We start from the raw sequence: 24142 nt of genomic DNA, 5'->3' as shown, positions 1-24142 counted from the left end.
GTCGCACCTGCCGAAAATGCATAATAAAAGAAGGGAAAAAACATGTATAAGTCGCACTGGAGTATAAGTCGCATTTTTGGGGGAAATGTATTTGATAAAACCCAATTTAAAATAAATAAAGAATAGTGAACAACAGGCTGAATAAGTGTACGTTATATGAGGCATAAATAACCAACTGGTATGTTAACGTAACATATTATGGTAAGAGTCATTCAAATAACTATAACATATAGAACATGCTATACGTTTACCAAACAATCTGTCACTCCTAATCGCTAAATCCCATGAAATCTTATACGTCTAGTCTCTTACGTGAATAATATTATTTGATATTTTACGCTAATGTGTTAATAATTTCACACATAAGTCGCTCCTGAGTATAAGTCGCACCCCCGGCCAAACTATGAAAAAAAACTGCGACTTATAGTCCGAAAAATACGGTAATAATTACAGTCAATCAGGTTCATAAAACATTAATTTTCCCATCTGAATTAAAACGTATATATTTGGATACAAAAATGGGCATCTTCCATTGTGACTGCAAAGTTGTGACAATGCAAAATTATTAGGAATGATTCCTCCAGGAACTTTTCCTTATACAGCACAGGCCAAAAGTTTGGACACACCTTCTTATTCAATACGTTTTCTTTATTTTCATGACTATTTACATTGTAGATTGTCACATCAAAACTATGAATGAACACATGTGGAGTTATGTACTTAACAAAAAAAGGTGAAATAACTGAAAACATGTTTTGTATTTTAGTTTCTTCAAAATAGCCACCCTTTGCTCTGATTACTGCTTTGCACACTCTTAGACTTCTTTTTAAAAAAAAATTTTTTTTTTTTTTTTTTTTTTTGGGGAAAATAAAGAAAACCCATTGAAAGAGAAGGAGTGTCCAAACTTCATGACTATTTACATTGTAGATTGTCACTGAAGGCATCAAAACTATGAATGAACACATGTGGAGTTACGTACGTATGTATGTATGTATGTAAGTTTCTTCAAAATAGCCACCCTTTGCTCTGATTACTGCTTTGCACACTCTTGGCATTCTCTCCATGAGCTTCAAGCATCTGCGAAGTGAAAACCATTTCAGGTGACATCCTCTTGAAGCTCATGGAGAGAATGCCAAGAGTGTGCAAAGCGGTAATCAGAGCCAAAAGGTGGCTATTTTGAAGAAACTAGAATATAAAACATATTTTCAGTTATTTCACCTTTTTTTGTTAGGTACATAACTCCACATGTGTTCATTCATAGTTTTGATGCCTTCAGTGACAATCTACAATGTAAATAGTCATGAAAATAAAGAAAACACATTGAAAGAGAAGGTGTGTCCAAACTTCATGACTATTTACATTGTAGATTGTCACTGAAGGCATCAAAACTATGGATGAACACATGTGGAGTTACGTACGTATGTATGTATGTATGTATGTAAGTTTCTTCAAAATAGCCACCCTTTGCTCTGATTACTGCTTTGCACACTCTTGGCATTCACTCCATGAGCTTCAAGCATCTGCGAAGTGAAAACCATTTCAGGTGACATCCTCTTGAAGCTCATGGAGAGAATGCCAAGAGTGTGCAAAGCGGTAATCAGAGGCAAAAGGTGGCTATTTTGAAGAAACTAGAATATAAAACATATTTTCAGTTATTTCACCTTTTTTTGTTAGGTACATAACTCCACATGTGTTCATTCATAGTTTTGATGCCTTCAGTGGACAATCTACAATGTAAATAGTCATGGAAATAAAGAAAACACATTGAAAGAGAAGGAGTGTCCAAACTTCATGACTATTTACATTGTAGATTGTCACTGAAGGCATCAAAACTATGATTGAACACATGTGGAGTTACGTACGTACGTACGTACGTACGTACGTACGTACGTACGTACGTATGTATGTAAGTTTCTTCAAAATAGCCACCCTTTGCTCTGATTACTGCTTTGCGCACTCTTGGCATTCTCTCCATGAGCTTCAAGCACACCTGTGAAGTGAAAACCATTTCAGGTGACTACCTCTTGAAGCTCATGGAGAGAATACCAAGAGTGTGCAAAGCGGTAATCAGAGCAAAAGGTGGCTATTTTGAAGAAACTAGAATATAAAACATATTTTCAGTTATTTCACCTTATTTTGTTAGGTACATAACTCCACATGTGTTCATTCATAGTTTTGATGCCTTCAGTGACAATCTACAATGTAAATAGTCATGAAAATAAAGAAAACACATTGAAAGAGAAGGAGTGTCCAAACTTCATGACTATTTACATTGTAGATTGTCACTGAAGGCATCAAAACTATGAATGAACACATGTGGAGTTACGTACGTATGTATGTATGTATGTAAGTTACTTCAAAATAGCCACCCTTTGCTCTGATTACTGCTTTGCACACTCTTGGCATTCTCTCCATGAGTTTCAAGCACACCTGTGAAGTGAAAACCATTTCAGGTGACTACCTCTTGAAGCTCATGGAGAGAATGCCAAGAGTGTGCAAAGCAGTAATCAGAGCAAAAGGTGGCTATTTTGAAGAAACTAGAATATAAAACATATTTTCAGTTATTTCACCTTTTTTTGTTAGTTACATAACTCCACATGTGTTCATTCGTAGTTTTGATGCCTTCAGTGACAATCTACAATGTAAACAGTCATGAAAATAAAGAAAACCCATTGAAAGAGAAGGAGTGTCCAAACTTCATGACTATTTACATTGTAGATTGTCACTGAAGGCATCAAAACTATGAATGAACACATGTGGAGTTACATACGTATGTATGTATGTATGTATGTAAGTTTTTTCAAAATAGCCACCCTTTGCTCTGATTACTGCTTTGCACACTCTTAGCATTCACTCCATGAGCTTCAAGCATCTGCGAAGTGAAAACCATTTCAGGTGACATCCTCTCGAAGCTCATGGAGAGAATGCCAAGAGTGTGCAAAGCGGTAATCAGAGCAAAAGGTGGCTATTTTGAAGAAACTAGAATATAAAACATATTTTCAGTTATTTCACCTTATTTTGTTAGGTACATAACTCCACATGTGTTCATTCATAGTATTGATGCCTTCAGTGACAATCTACAATGTAAATAGTCATGAAAATAAAGAAAACACATTGAAAGAGAAGGAGTGTCCAAACTTCATGACTATTTACATTGTAGATTGTCATTGAAGGCATCAAAACTATGAATGAACACATGTGGAGTTATGTACGTATGTATGTATGTATGTAAGTTTCTTCAAAATAGCCACCCTTTGCTCTGATTACTGCTTTGCACACTCTTGGCATTCTCTCCATGAGCTTCAAGCACACCTGTGAAGTGAAAACCATTTCAGGTGACTACCTCTTGAAGCTCATGGAGAGAATGCCAAGAGTGTGCAAAGCGGTAATCAGAGGCAAAAGGTGGCTATTTTGAAGAAACTAGAATATAAAACATATTTTCAGTTATTTCACCTTTTTTTGTTAGGTACATAACTCCACATGTGTTCATTCATAGTTTTGATGCCTTCAGTGACAATCTACAATGTAAATAGTCATGAAAATAAAGAAAACCCATTGAAAGAGAAGGAGTGTCCAAACTTCATGAGTATGTAAGTTTCTTCAAAATAGCCACCCTTTGCTCTGATTACTGCTTTGCACACTCTTGGCATTCTCTCCATGAGCTTCAAGCATCTGCGAAGTGAAAACCATTTCAGGTGACATCCTCTTGAAGCTCATGGAGAGAATGCCAAGAGTGTGCAAAGCGGTAATCAGAGCAAAAGGTGGCTATTTTGAAGAAACTAGAATATAAAACATATTTTCAGTTATTTCACCTTATTTTGTTAGGTACATAACTCCACATGTGTTCATTCATAGTTTTGATGCCTTCAGTGACAATCTACAATGTAAATAGTCATGAAAATAAAGAAAACACATTGAAAGAGAAGGAGTGTCCAAACTTCATGACTATTTACATTGTAGATTGTCACTGAAGGCATCAAAACTATGAATGAACACATGTGGAGTTACATACGTATGTATGTAAGTTTCTTCAAAATAGCCACCCTTTGCTCTGATTACTGCTTTGCACACTCTTGGCATTCTCTCCATGAGCTTCGAGCATCTGCGAAGTGAAAACCATTTCAGGTGACATCCTCTTGAAGCTCATGGAGAGAATGCCAAGAGTGTGCAAAGCGGTAATCAGAGCCAAAAGGTGGCTATTTTGAAGAAACTCAAATATAAAACATGTGTTCAGTTATTTCACCTTTTATTAAGTACATAACTCCACATGTGTTCATTCATAGTTTTGATGTGACAATCTACAATGTAAATAGTCATGAAAATAAAGAAAACACATTGAATGAGAAGGTGTGTCCAAACTTTTGGCCTGTACTTAAAAAGGCATAAAAGGATGAGTATCGTCAGTATTTCCTTCCCAAGCCTGTTCCGCACTGTAAACTAGCATGGAAATATATTGCTCTGAAAAACCATAATTATTTTCTTCCCATCATAGCGTAGCATAGCATTATAGCTCGCATGCCATCATTTTGCTCCTAACTGGTGGGTGTATTCATGACCCTTATGCAGTTTGGACAAATGCCAAATGTCCATTTAGTGCCAAGGAGACATGGCGTGTGTAGTGTTTTATGGCGAGGGAGGGTCTGATGCATTAAGTGATCCTCCCATTGTTTTATAGCACCCATCCATGTCGCAGACCCGAAGTGGGGAGGGGTAACAAATAAAGTAGTGATGGAGATGAAGTGCAGTGTAAGACACTTTATGACTAAATAACACACAAGTCATACTGTAAATCAGCCCTATTCATCTGGCGGCCCACCAAAGCTTTTCATTTGATCCGCCGGACATCACACAAATAGGCTTGATGAAACCATTTAAACTGGGGTTGCTCATGTATGCAGTACTCCTGCCAACATGCAGGGGGCAACAGTGAGGCATGTGTCACGATGAAGCAGCAGTGGGGTGAGTAGAAGAAAACTACACATTCAACCCCCCTAAAAAAATCAAAATAAATTGCAGAAATTTGGATATATATTGGATATGTATTAGGATATACACAGTATGAGAAAAAAATTTAAAAGGAATTTTACGAGAGATGTCCGATAATATCGGGCTGCCGATATTATCGGCCGATAAATGCTTTAAAATGTAATATTGGAAATTATCGGTATCTGTTTCAAAAAGTAAAATGTATGACTTTTTAAAACACCGCTGTGTACACGGACGTAGGGAGAAGTACAGAGCGCCAATAAACCTTAAAGGCACTTCCTTTGCGTGCCGGCCCAGTCACGTAATACCTACGGCCTTTCACACACACAAGCGAATGCAAGCATACTTGGTCATCGGCCATACAGGTCACACTGAGGGTGGCCGTATAAAGAACTTTAACACTGTTACAAATATGCGCCACACTGTGAACCCACACCAAACAAGAATGAATAACACATTTCGGGAGAACATCCGCACCGTAACACAACATAAACACAACAGAACAAATACCCAGAACCCCTTGCAGCACTAACTCTTCCGGGACGCTACTATGTACACTCCCCCCCCCCTCACCTCAACCCCGCCCACCTCAACCTCCTCATGCTCTCTCAGGGAGAGCATGTCCCGAATTCCAAGCTGCAGTTTTGAGGCATGTTAAAAAAAATAATGCACTTTGTGACTTCAATAATAAATATGGCAGTGCCATGTTGGCATTTTTTTTCCATAACTTGAGTTGATTTATTTTGGAAAACCTTGTTACATTGTTTAATGCATCCAGCGGGGCATCACAACAAAATTAGGCATAGTAATGTGTTAATTCCACGACTGTATATATCGGTATCGGTTGATATCGGAATCGGTAATTAGGAGTTGGAAAATATCGGATATCGGCAAAAAAGCCATTATCGGACATCTCTAAATGTTACCTTTGCAACATCATTATACTATTGGCTAAGTTTTATATTCATAAATGTAAGGTTCTCAATACTCGGCCTGTTTTTTGTGCCTTTAAAAATTAATTAGAACTTTACTTTAAAACGCTTTGTACCTCTAACAACCAACACATTGCTACATATATATATATATATGTATATATATATATATATATTGCATTCTACTGTAGTTGCTTTATTGAGTTTACAACCCCCTGGCGCTGTATTGTACTGTTTTGTACTGTTTTTGTACTTGTTTTGGTTGTTATTGTTCATATGTTTGTTTGTAAATGTTGAACTTTATAAATAAAGTTATATATAAAAAATATATGTATAATAATAATAATAATAACACGGACACAGTGTTCAATCCACACGTCTAAGCTTCATCACAAAACATGGTTAAATATATGTAAGTAGCTATTTTGCATAAATGTATTTACTTTGTTTTGTATTGAAATTATTGACTTCCTGGTGTCTTTTAGAATAGAATAGAATGGACTTTATTGTCATTATATTTGCATATAACGAGATTAATGACTCCAATTTAAGGTGCGGTAATGGGAACAAATATGGGGTAAAAATTAATTACACAACAGGTAATAAAGAAAAAACTAACAATTGATATAAACAGACTACTATCCAATAAAAATAATAAGCAATCCTGTACAATATATACAAAACACTATAGAAATACAAAATACTGTACAATATACAGAACAAGACAAGAGTACCGGAGTAATAAATAACAATCAGTGTCGGACGTTTTGCACTCGAAGGGTAATATTGCACAGTAGGGTATTAGGGTAGGATATTGTATAGGGGTGAATTATTATTATAAGTTAGAGTTCAAGATGTTTTTTTGCATTTTGTATTCGTGGTCGTGTTGTTTTTTTGTCTGAGAGTAACTCTGGGCGATCAGAGCTCGTTTAATACACACAGGCAAAATTTGACCAGTAGAGGGTGATAACGCTAAACCTAAGGTTTAATTGTGATAAGTCACATACCGGTACACTGTGTGCTATGTTCAGACTAAACCATAGGTGTCAAACTCAAGGCCCGGGGGCCAGATCTGGCCCGCGACCTCATTTTATATGGCCTGCAAACCCCTTAAAAAATACATGTGTCAATAAAGTACTTAATATTTTCTCACTAAATGTAATAGATTTTTTCTAATTTTGACAGAAAAAATATATGTACTGCTTGAAATTGCATACCTTTTAAACTTGAATAGTATCAATTATTGCAACAAATATTACAGTATATTATCATACTTTCCAAACATGTTTTTGTCTTAATAAAAATACTTAACTTTACAGAAAACTACCGTATTTTTCGGACTATAAGTCGCAGTTTTTTTCATAGTTTGCGACTTATGTGTGAAATGATTAACACATTAGCGTAAAATATCAAATCATATTATTGATCTCATTCACGTAAGAGACTAGACGTATAAGATTTCATGGGATTTAAGAGTGACAGATTGTTTGGTAAACGTATAGCATGTTCTATATGTTATAGTTATTTGAATGACTCTTACCATAATATGTTACGTTAACATACCAGTTGGTTATTTATGCCTCATATAACGTACACTTATTCAGCCTGTTGTTCACTATTCTTTATTTATTTTAAATTGCCTTTCAAATGTCTACTCTTGGTGTTGGCTTTTATCAAATACATTTCCCCCAAAAATGCGACTTATACTCCAGTGTGACTTATACATGTTTTTTTCCTTCTTTATTATGCATTTTCGGCCGGTGCGACTTATACTCCGGAGTGACTTATACTCCGAAAAATACGGTACATCATTTATACACACATACACATTGGCCCCCCAGACACTTGTTTTCTCTCAATGTGGCCCTCGAGTCAAAATATCTGCCCAGCTCTGTCATAGACTAAGGCAGTGGTTCTTAATCTTGTAGGAGGAACCGAACCCCACCAGTTTCATATGCTCATTCACCGAACCCTTCTTCAGTGAAAAATATAATGTTTTTTTCTTAGTTTAATCTTAATTTATAAATATTAATCATGAAATGTTATTATATTTAAGAAATACTAATAAAGATATATTTTACAAACAGAAAGTTACAGGAATGTACACATGATCCCATGTTTACATCTCATTGTGCAACATGTGAATGTTTAAGTGGGAACTGAATGCGATATCTGAAAGGGGTACAAATTATTTCCAAAGCAGGACCCCCACCGAGACATACAATACTAGTACACAATTAATGAAAAACAATATGTTTTATTATTGTCATTGTAAGTGGGCCAAAACACTTATATTAGAAAACAATCTCATGGAAATGACTGCTGTCATTTGATTATAATAAGAAAACTTGCATTTTAAATGTCTATTCTTGGTGTTGGCTTTTATCAAATACATTTCCCCCAAAAATGCGACTTATACTCCAGTGCGACTTATATATGTTTTTTTTCCTTTTTTTATTATGCATTTTCGGCCGGTGCGACTTATACTCCGGAGCGACTTATACTCCGAAAAATACGGTACCCATCAAATTAATAACAATGACTATAAATTTTACGTTGTTCTTTACAGCATATTAATGTAAATTGAAAAAAACCACTACTGTTTTTTGCTTTAAAATTCTGTTGACTGAGCTGCCAGTTTTTGACTGTAAAATCTCCGGTTGTTGTTTTTAACGGTGTATTGCTGTAAATGGAAAGACGGTTCATTTGTTTTCACGGTAGAAAAACTAGCAGCTAAGTTGCCAGAAAAAAAAAACTTGTACTGTTTTTCCATTAACAATATAATGTTGTAAAATCCAATGTGAATTTAACACAAAAATTCTGGTAACTAATCTGCCAGATTTTTATGTAAAAAACCCCCTCCAAAAAACAGTTGTGCTGTTTTTCCATTTACCGAAAATGTTGTAAAAAATTAATAAAAACACTATTTTACAGTAACATTTTGTAAATGTAAAGTTTTTACTGTAAAATCGACAGTCGGCTTAAAATATAAAATAAATATTAAATATATATATATATACCGTATTTTCCGCACTATTAGCCGCACCTAAAAACCACAAATTTACTCAAAAGCTGACAGTGCGGCTTATAACCCGGTGCGCTTTATATATGGATTAATATTAAGATTCATTTTCATAAAGTTTCGGTCTCGCAACTACGGTAAACAGCCGCCATCTTTTTTCCCCGTAGAAGAGGAAGTGCTTCTTCTTCTACGCAAGCAACCGCCAAGGTAAGCACCCGCCCCCATAGAACAGGAAGCGCTTCTTCTTCTACTGTAAGCAACCACCCGCCCGCGTAGAAGAAGAAGAAGCGCGCGGATATTACGTTTCATTTCCTTTGTGTGTTTACATCTGTAAAGACCACAAAATGGCTCCTACTAAGCGACAGGTTTCCGGTTCATGAAAAGACGCAATCTCTCCATCCGCACACGGACTACTATTTCACAGCAACTGCCTAAAGACTTTCAAGAAAAGCTGGCTACTTTCCGTGCATATTGTAAAAACAAGATAGCTGAAAAAAAGATCCGGCCAGAGAACATTATCAACATGGACGAGGTTCCACTGACTTTTGATATTCCTGTGAACCGCACTGTGGATACAACGGGAGCACGTACGGTGAATATTCGCACCACAGGGAATGAGAAGTCATCCTTCACTGTGGTTCTAGCTTGCCATGCTAATGGCCAGAAACTTCCACCCATGGTGATATTCAAAAGGAAGACCTTGCCAAAAGAGACCTTTCCAGCCGGCGTCATCATAAAAGCTAACTCGAAGGGATGGATGGATGAAGAAAAGATGAGCGAGTGGTTAAGGGAAGTTTACGCGAAGAGGCCGGGTGGCTTTTTTCACGCAGCTCCGTCCATGTTGATATACGACTCCATGCGCGCCCACATCACGCTGGTTTTTAATATATTATTAAAGTTTGACTGACCTATCTGACTGTTTTTTTAGCGCAGTTAGATGCGGCTTATAACACGGGGCGGCTTATAGGTGGACAAAGTTTTGAAATATGCCGTTCATTGAAGGCGCGGCTTATAACCCAGGGCGCCTTATGGTGCGGAAAATACGGTAATTAATAATGAAATCCGGAGGCAAATTCATACGTTATTCACTGTTACAAGCGGCCCTCTGATGGCAGCCATAACTGCCATGTGGCCCTCAATGAAAACCAGTTTGACATCCCTGGACTAACTAAACCTTCTATTGTATTCATTAGAAATACACAATGGACATTATTTATGTAAAATACACAATGGATGCTATACTTTTGTAATATTTATTTTATGTTTACATTTTCAGTCTTACAATCCTAAATAAAATAATTAATTTAAATGAAATAATTCAAAAAGAAGGAACATCAACCCCAAAAATCCTTTTGGAGATAATGTTTTTTTGTACTATTAACTGCACACGCTGGAATTAAGTACCGAAGGCAGAATAATGAATTTATTGACAGAGCAGTGTGAAAGCCTGTGTTTACTTTGTAATTAAGTAAACTTAAGTCTCAAAGGAATCTAACCTGCGGAGACACTTCCTGACAAGACATCCACATTTCGATGTTCGGCCCCCGAGCCCTTGGACTCTTGAAATTGCGGCCCTCTTCACTATGTAGTTGAATAGCCCAGCTGTAAATATACACTGGGGGTAATCTTTGTGTAATACTATTTTTATTTTTTTATGTTTACCCCCCTAAAAAGACAAACAGTTCATCTGTAATTATGCTGGCGTGAGCTCAGGATGCAGAGAAGGTAGGCAAAGTGCAAGCAATGTGTCTTTTTATTAGGTACCAGGCAGAAGAAAAGTAACACAGGTCGAGCAGGAACTCCGCAAGCAACAGAAAACTTTGGCACCCAGAAAATAATGAACCTGCACTACAGGAGGGAATAAAGTGGAACTAAATAGAACTAATTAACAATGTGGAGCAGGTGTGCTGGTAGGACAGGGGTCGGCAACCCAAAAATACAAAAAAAAATCTGTCTGGAGCCGCAAAAAATGAAAAGCCTTATATAAGTCTTATAATGAAGGCAACACATGCTGAAATGTCTATATTAGCCTACTATCAAAAGCTGACGCAAATCTTCGTTGACAGAAATGTTGTATTTTAATTTTTATTCTACACATTTTTGCAACATTGGAAATCATTTGTAAAATGGAGGCTCCTCATTGGATGAGATAACTTCTGGAAATTACTGGCGCAGAATGGCCAAAGGTATAGATGTGTGTGTCCAAGTTAAAGGAAACTGCAGGCTGTCTTCTTCTAATAGATTTGTTACAATCTTTGCAAGATGAGTAACGTTTGCTGTGGTCTGGAACAACATGGCACACAGACAACTATGAGAAACGCAGTCAATATTACATTCAGATAATGTGTCATGAGACATGCAAATAGAAATTAAATACACAGAGGGCATAAGTAAAGGAAATTAAATGAGCTCAAATATACCGACAAACGAGGCATAATGATGCAATATGTACATACAGATAGCCTAAATAGCATGTTAGCATCGATAAGCTTGCAGTCATGGATTGACCAAATATGCCTGATAAGCACTCCAGCAAATCAATAAAATCAACAAAGTTCCCCTTTGTGCATTCATGCACAGCATAAAACGTTTGGTGGACAAAATGAGACAAAGAAAGGGTGACATAAAACACAACTTTCTGTGGCAGCATCGGAGAAATTTGTACATGTAAACAAACTACGATGACTTCAAGGATTGCTGAAATTAGGACAAAACGGTGCTGCCAAATACTCTCATCAGGGAAGCATGTATAATATAAACAGTGGGATTTCTAAAAATTAGGAAGGTTTGTGTCATGTTTGTTCTCCTACAGTAAATATATTAAAACAAAAAATATATATTTTTCTTCATCTTTTTCCATTTTCACACATCTCTGAAAGATGACTGGAGAGCCACTAGGACGGCGCTAAAGAGCCGCATTCGCGGGTTGCTGACCCCTGTGGTAAGACAAGGGACAGAAAGTAAAGGTGTGTCAAAACAGGAAATGTTGCCAAAACAAGAGCACCAGTACATGAAAAGATTCCAATACCAAAGGGAAATAAAGAGCGAAATCGAAACTGTCATGTGGCATCATGACAACATCATTATTACAATTACTGTGAGACAAAATAGCAAAGAAAGCAAACAAAACTCCCAAAAAGCTCAATTAAGAGGACTATTTTATGTGCTTCATGTTTGTTACGGGGTCAGAAATCTTGCTAGTGGAGAAACAAATACGTATGCTTTATTTTTCACACGTTTATTTTTTAAAACATGCAAGACAACAAGAACATGATTCAATTTAATTTAGTTTTACCGCATCCCGTCAGGACAATTGGATAATGATAAACTCCCTGTTTAAGTTTCAACACAAGTGAAATGTTATGATGGATAGTCACTCTGCAGCTATTATACCCCCTATATTAGATATTATATTTGTATGATCACAGTGGTATTGTTTGAGCTGGAATTCAAGCGTGTAAATTATGCAAATTGATTAAAAAGGGATTAAAAAAAAACCATCAGAAATGTAATTTTTATCCAGGGATTACAATCAATGTACTACACATAGAATGCATGCATGTATAAATGAGTTGGTATAGTCAGAATTCTTCTAAAACGAGAGTATCATTCCACAAATGTTTGTAAATGTATAGCTGTTTTTTACGATGTACCTATTGCTTGGTGATAGTAAGTAAAACTAGTCTATCATAGCAATATGAAAATAAAGATATACTAATTGTCAGGTTCAAACACTGATGACATCTATTAAACGAGACAAGAAGCAAGGAATTAAACGGAGACAGAATTAAACGTGGCTCGATTGAGGAGAGCGCGTCTGGGCTGTACTCTTGTACAGTCTCCATCACGCTCTGGCGAAAAATTGGGCGCCTCCTCTTTTATTTGGACTTTCCCTGATTACCGTATTTTCCGCACCATAAGGCGCCCTGGGTTATAAGCCGCGCCTTCAATGAACGGCATATTTCAAAACTTTGTCCACCTATAAGCCGCCCCGTGTTGTAAGCCGCATCTAACTGCGCTAAAGGAATGTCAAAAAAACAGTCAGATAGGTCAGTCAAACTTTAATAATATATTAAAAACCAGCGTTCTAACAACTCTGTTCACTCCCAAAATGTACGCAAATGTGCAATCACAAACATACGTATATCAACATGGACAGAGCTGCGTGAAAAAAGCCACCCGGCCTCTTCGCGTAAACTTAAACTTACCTTAACCACTCGCTCATCTTTTCTTCATCCATCCCTTCGAGTTAGCTTTTATGATGACGCCGGCTGGAAAGGTCTCTTTTGGCAAGGTCTTCCTTTTGAATATCACCATGGGTGGAAGTTTTTGGCCATTAGCATGGCAAGCTAGAACCACAGTGAAGGATGACTTCTCATTCCCTGTGGTGCGAATATTCACCGTACGTGCTCCCGTTGTATCCACAGTGCGGTTCACAGGAATATCAGTTGCTGTGAAATAGTAATCCGTGTGCGGATGGAGAGATTGCGTCTTTTCATGAACCGGATCCGTCGCTTAGTAGGAGCCATTTTGTGGTCTTTACAGATGTAAACACACAAAGGAAATGAAACGTACGGTGATATCCGCGCGCTTTTTCTTCTTCTACGCGGGCGGGTGGTTGCTTACAGTAGAAGAAGAAGCGCTTCCTGTTCTATGGGGGCGGGTGCTTACCTTGGCGGTTGCTTGCGTAGAAGAAGAAGCGCTTCCTGTTCTACCGAGAAAAAAGATGGCGGCTGTTTACCGAAGTTGCGAGACCGAAACTTTATGAAAATGAATCTTAATATTTATCCATATATAAAGCGCACCGGGTTATAAGGCGCACTGTCAGCTTTTGAGAAAATTTGTGGTTTTTAGGTGCGCCTTATAGTGCGGAAAATACGGTACATGGCAACAGCTGTTTCTAAGGGACGGGGGTCGTAAACAGGTGCTGCCTTTGGCCACAAAACAGTTCAAAGAAAAGGTCGTAAAAACAGTTCAAAGAAGAGGCCCCTGTAGGGGAGTCAGGTTATGCTTCCTCTCCGCTTTGTAGTTCTTGGGTCAAAACAACATCTTTCTGTTGATTACAATACATGAAAGAAACAGAACACCATCATGTTGCTTCCCATCCTACACAGTGGAGTTTCACAAGCCTTCTGCTTGGTAGGATTAAAGCCAGCTTTTGTCTGCTCGCCGGGAACTCATGGAAACACAAAGTTTTGTGATAACTTAGATATTATTCTGACACTAATGCATAGCTTATTTTCTTGTCTCCCCACAGATTCAATGAACTCAGAGCAGCGGCAGAAGCTGGCCAAGCAGAGAAGAGAAGAAAGAGCCAGATATATTGGTGAGACCTAAATGTGAATGAGTGTTTGAGTGATGCTGATGAAACCGTGAGGCGTGTAAAGTGCGGTCACTCCTTCTCCTGAATCCTAACCTCTTTGTGTATATCCTCCCTCTTCTGTCTATCTGCTGATGGTTATTGACATGTGTCGTTGTTGTTGTTGTTGTTGTCTTCTTGCACGGCTTTCAGAACAGCAAACTCAGCTGCAAGGTAAGGCGCTTCACTAAAACCCTGAATCGTGCAACTCCTCAAATAACAAGACTTGAAATTATTTTTCCATCATTGCCGCATAAGATTGTCTCCATTAATTGGTTACGTGATTCTCTTTGATTTCATTGTTCTGTATTCCCGCCTCATGCATGTGCCCCATTCTGTTATCCATCCATCATCATGGCTTTGGCTTGAATTCGAAAGTAATCTATATGGACACTAGAGATGCGCGGATAGGCAATTTATTTCATCCGCAACCGCGTCAGAAAGTCGTCAACCATCCGCCATCCACCCGATGTAACGTTTGATCAGAACTGCACCCGCCCGCCATCCGCCCGTTGTTATATATCTAATATTAATTAAAAAAAGAAAAAAAGAGTGAAAACTACGCGAATTGCACCTTGTGCAGACAAGATTTTTCGATCGGACACGGAGGAATTAGCGATGTAAAAGACCACGTTGGGACAAAAAAACACAAGTCTAATGCCGTTGCTAGCGATACAAGTGGAAAACTTTCAACGTTTTTCGTCGCCCAAACAGATTCTTTGGATGTGATAAATGCCGAAGTTTTATTTACGGAGGCAATAATTGAGCATGGACTTCCAATCGCACTGGCTGATCACATGGGACAGTTAATAATGTAATGCAACCTTTAAAAATCATTACGCGGTGATCGCGATCCCAAAAATAAACTTTTCTTGCATGATAATGTCCAGAAAAATTTGCTTTATATTACTATAGAGTCCTTTTAACGAATGAGTTTGATGGTTTATCACAAACCTTAAATGAAAGAAGTCCTTTGTTCTCCTGCACCATGGCCTTGCTTCGTGTTTGGTGCGCAATCCTGTCGGCTGTATTTCACAGCACGACATACTGTAAAAAGTGTTTATACTATTTATACTTTCAATTAACAAATTGAAGTCTTGTGAAAGGTTGACAGGATAACTGGCATTAACTGTCAAAATAATTTCAAACTATTGAAGTTAGCTTACAGAATAAACATGTCAATCAACCCATATGATTTTTGCTGTAATATTTTTGTTTTGAAAAGTCACTGTGACTGATAGAAAAGTGATGGTTTTAGCAACATTTTAACCTGTCTGAATGCTAATAATCATTTTGCGTCGGGGGGCGAAGCCCTGAACCCTCCACCAGGACTTTGTCCTGGACCTACCGGGGCCTGCGGCCCTTGGACCCTGGCTACTAGGTTTTTCTGATTTAAAAGTTGGCAGGTATGGTGAGGTTATAAAGCTTTTGCCTGTTAAAGAAAGGAGACTGATCCAATGCAGTGGAGACTGATCCAATGCAGTACAGACTTGCGCGTGCCACGCTGTCACGACCCAGACGCACACCAGCGCGCAATCCTATGGGAGCCGCGCTGAGCGCACCTCCAAGCGCGTCTCGCTGCCGGCGACGGCCAGGTATGGGCCCACGCTCCAGCGCCATCCATTTTCAGGGCTAGTTGATTCGGCAGGTGGGTTGTTACACACTCCTTAGCGGGTTCCGACTTCCATGGCCACCGTCCTGCTCTCTATATCAACCAGGGTGAGCCCCACCCCTTTCGTGAGCGCACTGCGCGCGGAGTGACCCCTGTTACGCGCCCCCGGCAACAGGGGTGGCGGGCAGGTAAGCTGCGCGGGCGGAGCGCGCGGAGTGACCCATGTTACGAGCCCCCGGCCACGTAAGCTGCTTACCTGCTGCGCGTGACACCGGCCGCGGCAAAAGCGGACGAGGCGGGGTGTCGGTGCGGTGGGCGCGGTAGTGACCCTGGACGTGCGTCGGGCCCTTCTCGCGGATCGCCTCAGCTACGGCTCCAGGTGGGGCCCTCTCGGGGGAAGGGGCCTCGGTCCCGGACCCCGGCGAGGCGTCCCTTCTCCGCTCCGTAAAAGTGTCCATCTCTTTTCTTTTTTTTTCTTCTGTTGTGGCATATGCTGCAGGTGCCTGCTCGTTTTTCGTATGTGGGTAACAACATTTAACTATGTATATATATTTCCCAATTGGTTTAACTGCCACCCGCAAAAAAAAAAAAAAAAAAAAAAAAAAAAAAAATCTAATTAATCCGCCCGACCCGACCCGCGCGCGGATAAAATCTTATTTTTTTTAATTTCATCCGCCCGATCCGCGGATAATCCGCGGACTCCGCGGTTGTGTCCGCAAACCGCGCATCTCTAATGGACACACTTTTTAATTAGTTAATTAGCGAATCAGTCACGACTGTGCTTGACAATTTAATCAAGGGCTGTCCAAACTATTTTCCACTGAGGAACGCTTACCAACAAATAAAAGTATGCGGGGGGCACTTTGATACAATTTGTGCGTTAAAGACAGTAAAACCAATAGGGATATTTTGATATAAATGTCCTCCAAAAAGCACACAAGGTTGGTCTTTTTTTGTATTTAAGTGAAATCATTTATAAAAAGGTAAACATAGTAGCCTATAGGCTACTAGGAGCGAGCAGCTACACAACAGCTAAGCACCCAATAGCAAATATGCTAGACATACAGTACAGGCCAAAAGTTTGGACACACCTTCTCCTCATTCAATGCCTTTTCCTTATTTTCATGACTATTTATATTGTAGAGTGTCACTGAAGGCATCAAAACTATAAATGAACACATGTGGAGTTATGTACTTAACAAAAAAAACATGTTTTAGTTTCTAGTTTCTTCAAAATAGCCACCCTCTGCTCTGATTACTGCTTTGCACACTCTTGGCATTCTCTCCATGAACTTCAAGAGGTAGCACCTGAAATGGTTTTCATTTCACAAGTGTGCTTGAAGCTCATCGAGAGAATGCCAAGAGTGTGCAAGGCAGTAATTAGCGCAAAGGGTGGCTATTTTGAGGAAACTAGAATATAAAACATGTTTTCAGTCATTTCCCCTTTTTTTGTTCAGTACATAACTCCACATTATATTACATATATATATATATATATATATATATATATATATATATATATATATATATATATATATATATATATATATATATATGTCTTAATAAGGTTATCCAAAAAATAGTGCTCGATACCGTAGTAGAGCGCAATATATGTATGTGTGGGAAAAAAATCACAAGACTATTTCATCTCTACAGGCCTGTTTCATGAGGGGGGGTACCCTCAATCATCAGGAGATTTTAATGGGAGCATTCGCATACCATGGTTTATATAGGGCACAGAGTGGGTGGGTACAGGCTGGCGTAGGGGCGTGGTGATTGGCTCATGTGTTACCTAGGAGGTGTTTCCGTCTATGGCGGCATGCTGTTACAATTTCGCTGCGCTTGTTGAGGGATGACAGGTCTGGACGGTAAATAATAAACAGTTTCTCTTTCAAGCATAGGTTGCATCTTTTATTACCACTATTGTAAGGTGTGCTGGATGCAAGAATTTGCCATGTTATTGAATATTCAACATTATTGTCTTTGAGGTCCCAAATGTGTTTGCTGAGTTCTGTGGTATTTCGCAGGTTTTTGTTCCTGAAAGAAGCCTTGTGATTGTTCCATCTGGTTTTGAATTCTCCCTCGGTTAATCCTACATATGTGTCGGATGTGTTAATGTCCTTGCGTATTACCTTAGATTGGTAGACAACTGATGTTTGTAAGCACCCCCCGTTGAGAGGGCAATCAGGTATATATATATATATATATATATATATATATATATATATATATATATATATATATATATATATATATACACACAATACAGGGTGGCTATTTTGAGGAAACTAGAATATAAATATATATACACACAATACAGGCTAAAAGTTTGGACACACCTTCTCATTCAATGCGTTTTCTTTATTTTCATGACTATTTACATTGTAGATTGTCACTGAAGGCATCAAAACTATGAATGAACACATGTGGAGTTATGTCCTTAACAAAAAAAGGCGAAATAACTAAAAACATGGTTTATATTCTAGTTTCTTCAAAATAGCCACACTTTGCTCTGATTACTGCTTTGCACACTCTTGGCATTCTCTCCATGAACTTCAAGAGGTAGTCACCTGAAATGGTTTTCACCTCACAGGTGTGCTTGAAGCTCATCAAGAGAATGCCAAGAGTGTGCAAGGCAGTAATCAGAGCAAAGGGTGGCTATTTTGAAGAATAAAATCAATAGTGTGTGGGACCCTCTTTACTAAGGTGCTGGTCTTTTGCTCCCAGATGGCCTTTTTTGCAGCGTCCTCAATTTAAAAAAAAAAGAAAGCCCAGAGCCTGAGTCACAGAGGGACACATGGGAAATGTTTTTGTTTGGGCTCTCTATTCCTCAGAATGATTTGTAATAGGACAGTATATGAAAGCTATGATTGTGCACAAAGGCACAGTTGTATGAGTTTGTGTGGAATAAATGGACTGGTTTAACCTTGGGGGTGAACTTAACAGGTCCATAAACTACTGCATAAATGGGCAAACATGTCAGTATTGTGTTGCTGCGGGGCATGCAAGAGGAGCCTTAATTACTCTGAGCTGAGACCAGGCCTTTCAGGCAGATTAGATTTAATTACAACATTCATTAGCATTGTTATTACGCTCACGCTGCTGCAACACCACAATTAGAACCGCATTTTAGTTATCGCTGCATTCGAGATTTACCCGGATTTTTTTTGGACTCGATTTCTCGCGGCCTGCTTTTGTACGACGAGGTCCACTGCTAGTGGTGGGCTCTCATGGTTTAATGGAGGATCAATAAAAAAGCTTGCATGTTTATCTGTTTATTCTCTTGTGCAATATTTCAATCTTGTAGTATTTCCCATTCAAACACATAACGTGGTTTTTAAAATAAGGGACATTTTTCCAGGATTTTTTTTTTCTCAAGGCACCTAAAGTGTCTGTCAAGAAGGAATTTCCCCAATTGCACTGGAAGTCATTCCACAATACAAGCATATTTTATGTACTAGGGTTGTACAGTATACCGGTACTAGTATAGTATCGCGGTACTATAATCTGTTTGAAAAGTACCGGTTCCCGGGCATGGCCTCACGTCGTGACTTTGCTGGTTTTACGAGCAGAGGAGCATGTTCGGCAGCGCACAAGCACAGAGTACCTACAAGCAGACACGGTGTGTAGACAGAAAAGGGAGAACGGACGCATTTTAGCCTAAAAACTGATGATAAAGGTGAAGTTATAACACTGAAACGCCCTCAGGAAGAGGTGCTTTAAGACATGGCTAGATAGCTAGCAGTTAATGTTCATCCAAAATCGGCAGTGTTTTGGCTACTTCTAAATCACTAATCCTCGCCTCCATGGCGACAAATAAAGTGAGTTTCTTACAAGTATCATCCCTGCAGGATGAGGAATAGCTAAACATGCTTCACTACACATCGTAGGAGGATACAATAGCTCACCGGTGTCACAATGTAAACAAATGCCATGGGTGGATCTACACCTGACATCCACTGGAATGATACCAAGTACAATAGCGTATGTAGTTGATACTACTATGATTACATCTCACTATTATGTTAGATCCACTATGGACTGGACTCTCACACTATTATGTTAGATCCAATATGGACTGGACTCTCACAATATTATGTTAGATCCACTATGGACTGGACTCTCACAATATTATGTTAGATCCACTATGGATTGGACTCTCACAATATTATGTTAGATCCACTATGGACTGGACTCTCACTATTATGTTAGATCCATTATGGACTGGACTCTCTCACTACTATGTTAGATCCACTATGGACTGGACTCTCTCACTATTGTTAGATCCACTATGGACTGGACTCTCACAATATTATGTTAGATCCACTATGGACTGGACTCTCACTATTATGTTAGATCCACTATGGACTGGACTCTCACACTATTATGTTAGATCCAATATGGACTGGACTCTCACAATATTATGTTAGATCCACTATGGACTGGACTCTCACAATATTATGTTAGATCCACTATGGACTGGACTCTCACTATTATGTTAGATCCACTATGGACTGGACTCTCACACTATTATGTTAGATCCACTATGGACTGGACTCTCACAATATTATGTTAGATCCACTATGGACTGGACTCTCACAATATTATGTTAGATCCACTATGGACTGGACTCTCACAATATTATGTTAGATCCACTATGGACTGGACTCTCACTATTATGTTAGATCCATTATGGACTGGACTCTCTCACTACTATGTTAGATCCACTATGGACTGGACTCTCACTATTTTGTTAGATCCACTATGGACTGGACTCTCACAATATTATGTTAGATCCACTATGGACTGGACTCTCACTATTATGTTAGATCCACTATGGACTGGACTCTCACACTATTATGTTAGATCCACTATGGACTGGACTCTCACACTATTATGTTAGATCCACTATGGACTGGACTCTCACTATTATGTTAGATCTACTATGGACTGGACTCTCACACTATTATGTTAGATCCAATATGGACTGGACTCTCACAATATTATGTTAGATCCAATATGGACTGGACTCTCACACTATTATGTTAGATCCACTATGGACTGGACTCTCACACTATTGTGTTAGATCCACTATGGACTGGACTCTCACAATATTATGTTAGATCCAATATGGACTGGACTCTCACACTATTATGTTAGATCCACTATGGACTGGGCTCTCACACTATTATGTTAGATCTACTATGGACTGGACTCTTACACTATTATGATAGATCCACTATGGACTGGACTCACACACTATTATGTTAGATCCACTATGGACTGGACTCTTACACTATTATGATAGATCCACTATGGACTGGACTCTCACAATATTATGTTAGATCCACTATGGACTGGACTCTCACAATATTATGTTAGATCCACTATGGACTGGACTCTCACTATTATGTTAGATCCACTATGGACTGGACTCTCACACTATTATGCTAGATCCACTCTACGTCCATTGCATCGGTCGCCCTAGCAGGGGGGTCCCCACATCTGCGGTCCCCTCCAAGGTTTCTCATTGTCCCATTGGGTTGAGTTTTTCCTTGCCCTGATGTGGGATCTGAGCCGAGGATGTCGTTGTGGCTTGTGCAGCCCTTTGAGACACTCGTGATTTAGCGCTATATAAGTAAACATTGATTGATTGATTGATTGTTTTTATATTTAACACGTCGAAAACGAGTGCAAAGTGAGATTGTTAATGACAGCCCTTATTTTGAAGGACCAACTTTACGGGCTACAGCATGTGTTATGCCAATGTTTATCAAGGGTTGCTCTAAATGGATGGGAAACTGTGTTGTAATGGAGATTTTTTTTTCATGATAAAAGTAAAAATACGGGGGAAATGCGGAAAATCCAAGGCACCGTTAAAGAAAAACTCCCTAGGAAGGTTGACACAGATATGTTTGAGCACCTTTGGCAGATGGAGCCATGCATTACTTTCCTTCTCCGCTGTCATCCTTGTTTGCCAAAATAAGGGAATCTCCATGAAAATGGTGATCTTTAAACCTAAGCACTAACACAAGCTTTACTGCTGCGTATTTTCCACAATTCCGTAGTAATCCTGCGGCCATAATGGGATTTTGTGGGCAGGAATTGGATTACAGAGGAGTTTGTCATTGTTGCAGAGGCACAGAGTTGTGTGCCTCTTTGCCTTATTATAGCTCTTTTGAACACAGGACCAAGCGCAAATCTTTTCTTGGCGTAACGCTGCTACATTCTTCAGGACATAAAGCCACAACATATTTGTGATGCAGTCTAATTTACCAGAACTCTAAACAATACCAAGTGATTGTTTTATATTTTATAACTCTCCTGTAAAATAAAGGCTTATCGTATTTTCTGGACCATGGGGCACACTTGATTAAAAGGCGCACTGCCAATGAGTGGGTCTATTCAGGTCTGTTCTCATACAAAAGGCGCACCGGATTATAAGGCGCATTAAAGGGGTCATAATATGATTTTTATTATACATTTAAAAGACTTCCTTCATAACATGTAATGGTGGTTCTTTGGTCAAAATGTTACATGGATGATGTTTTACAGATCATCTTCAAGTCGCTTTCTGACAGTCGCTTCATGCTGCGCCGTTTTGTGGGCGGTCTTATTTACGCGGCTCACCTTCGACAGCGTCTTCTCCCCGTCATCTTTGTTGTAGCGGTGTAGCGTGCAAGGACGGGAGTGGAAGAAGTGTCAAAAGATGGCGCTAACTGTTTTAATGACATTCAGACTTTACTTCAATCAATAACGGAGCAGCATCTCCTCAACAACAACGCCGGAAATGTGTCCCGTGAAAAAACGGAAATCTCTAATAACTAAAGTTCCTTGGGTGAATAATGTAAACTCACTACACCGGTATGTTTTAGCGCTTTCATGGTGAGTTTACTGACAGATATAAGTAAGAACTTTACACTACTTTATATTAGAAATGGCAACAGCAGTGGATGAATGTACCATAATAAGAAGCTTATCGACTACGGTGTCGGCACGGACTGCAAAGGCGGACCCACGCAAATTTTCAGGACTTATGCAGATCCCAAATACAGATCAGCAGGTACCAGAAGGTAAGAAAAGTTGCTTTTGCATAATGTTGAGAAACAAAACGCCAGATAATGTCTTACTGTCAAGACTTGGTCCTGGGTGTTTGCTTTTCCGGGATGCAACGGAAAGTTGGCTCGGGCGAGACGGGAATGAAGGTACATGATTTATTTAATATATCAAAAAAAAGTGCAAACGAAAAGCGCGCACAGTGGCGGAGAATAAACTGTGAAACCAAAAGACTATAGCAAAAAAGTACAAACGAAAAACACGCACAATGGCGGAGAACAAACTATGAAACCAAAAAGACTATAAACATGGAACAAAAACTTACTTGGCTTGGACAAAAATAGTTGCATGAAGAATGGACATGGAAAGAAGTATCAGGCATGGACAGAGCATAAATGTGGTGAGGTCGTCAGAACGACAAACTGAAAAGAATGAACTTAAATACTATGGACATGATTAGTGAAAGCAGGTGCGTGACTCAAAACGTGAAACAGGTGCGTGACGTGACAGGTGAAAACTAATGGGTTGCTATGGTGACAATCAAGAGTGCACAATGAGTCCAAACGTGGAACAGGTGAAACTAATGGGGTAATCATGGAAACAAGACAAGGGAGTGAAAAGACAGAAACTAAAGAGTCCTATAACTAAACAAAACATGACTTAAAACAAAACATGATTACACAGACATGACACTTACTTTATACACACACCATAATAATACTCGTATGTTGAAGCACAGTACAATCCATCAAGCGGTGCGGCTTCATAGCTTACCAAAGTCGTTCTAAAACATTTTGATACCTTTTTGAGTGCCGTGTGTAATGTTCTATATTTTCAATGGAACATAAAATGTTGGTGTTGTTTACTTGAGTCATATTGCAGTCTACATGTATCTCCAATATGTAACTGCCATCTACTGGTCACACTTATCATTACAACATCCATCCATCCATCCATCTTCTTCCGCTTATCCGAGGTCGGGTCGCGGGGGCAGCAGCCTAAGCAGGGACGCCCAGACTTCCCTCTCCCCAGCCACTTCGTCCGGCTCTTCCTGTGGGACCCCGAGGCGTTCCCAGGCCAGCCGGGAGACATAGTCTTCCCAACGTGTCCTGGGTCTTCCCCGCGGCCTCCTACCGGTCGGACGTGCCCTAAACACCTCCCTAGGGAGGCGTTCG

At 39.2% G+C, this 24142-nt stretch overlaps 1 protein-coding gene across 7 annotated transcripts in view; it reads left to right on the top strand.

Annotated features, from left to right (window-relative positions):
- Nucleotides 1-24142, top strand: part of LOC133621217 (uncharacterized) — a 147435-nt gene that overhangs the window by 61332 nt on the left and 61961 nt on the right. For 6 of the 7 annotated variants that reach the window (XM_061983185.2, XM_061983192.1, XM_061983191.1 and 3 more), the window contains exons 3-4: nt 14198-14266; nt 14453-14473. In XM_061983185.2, the coding sequence (XP_061839169.1) occupies nt 14198-14266; nt 14453-14473 (90 nt within the window). The remainder of the gene's footprint in view (nt 1-14197; nt 14267-14452; nt 14474-24142) is intronic. The other variant, XM_061983189.1, reaches the window with a different exon arrangement.

Source organism: Nerophis lumbriciformis, linkage group LG21, assembly GCF_033978685.3.
Source record: "Nerophis lumbriciformis linkage group LG21, RoL_Nlum_v2.1, whole genome shotgun sequence".
NCBI lineage: Eukaryota > Metazoa > Chordata > Actinopteri > Syngnathiformes > Syngnathidae > Nerophis > Nerophis lumbriciformis.
This window is presented reverse-complemented; position numbering and strand designations above follow the sequence as displayed.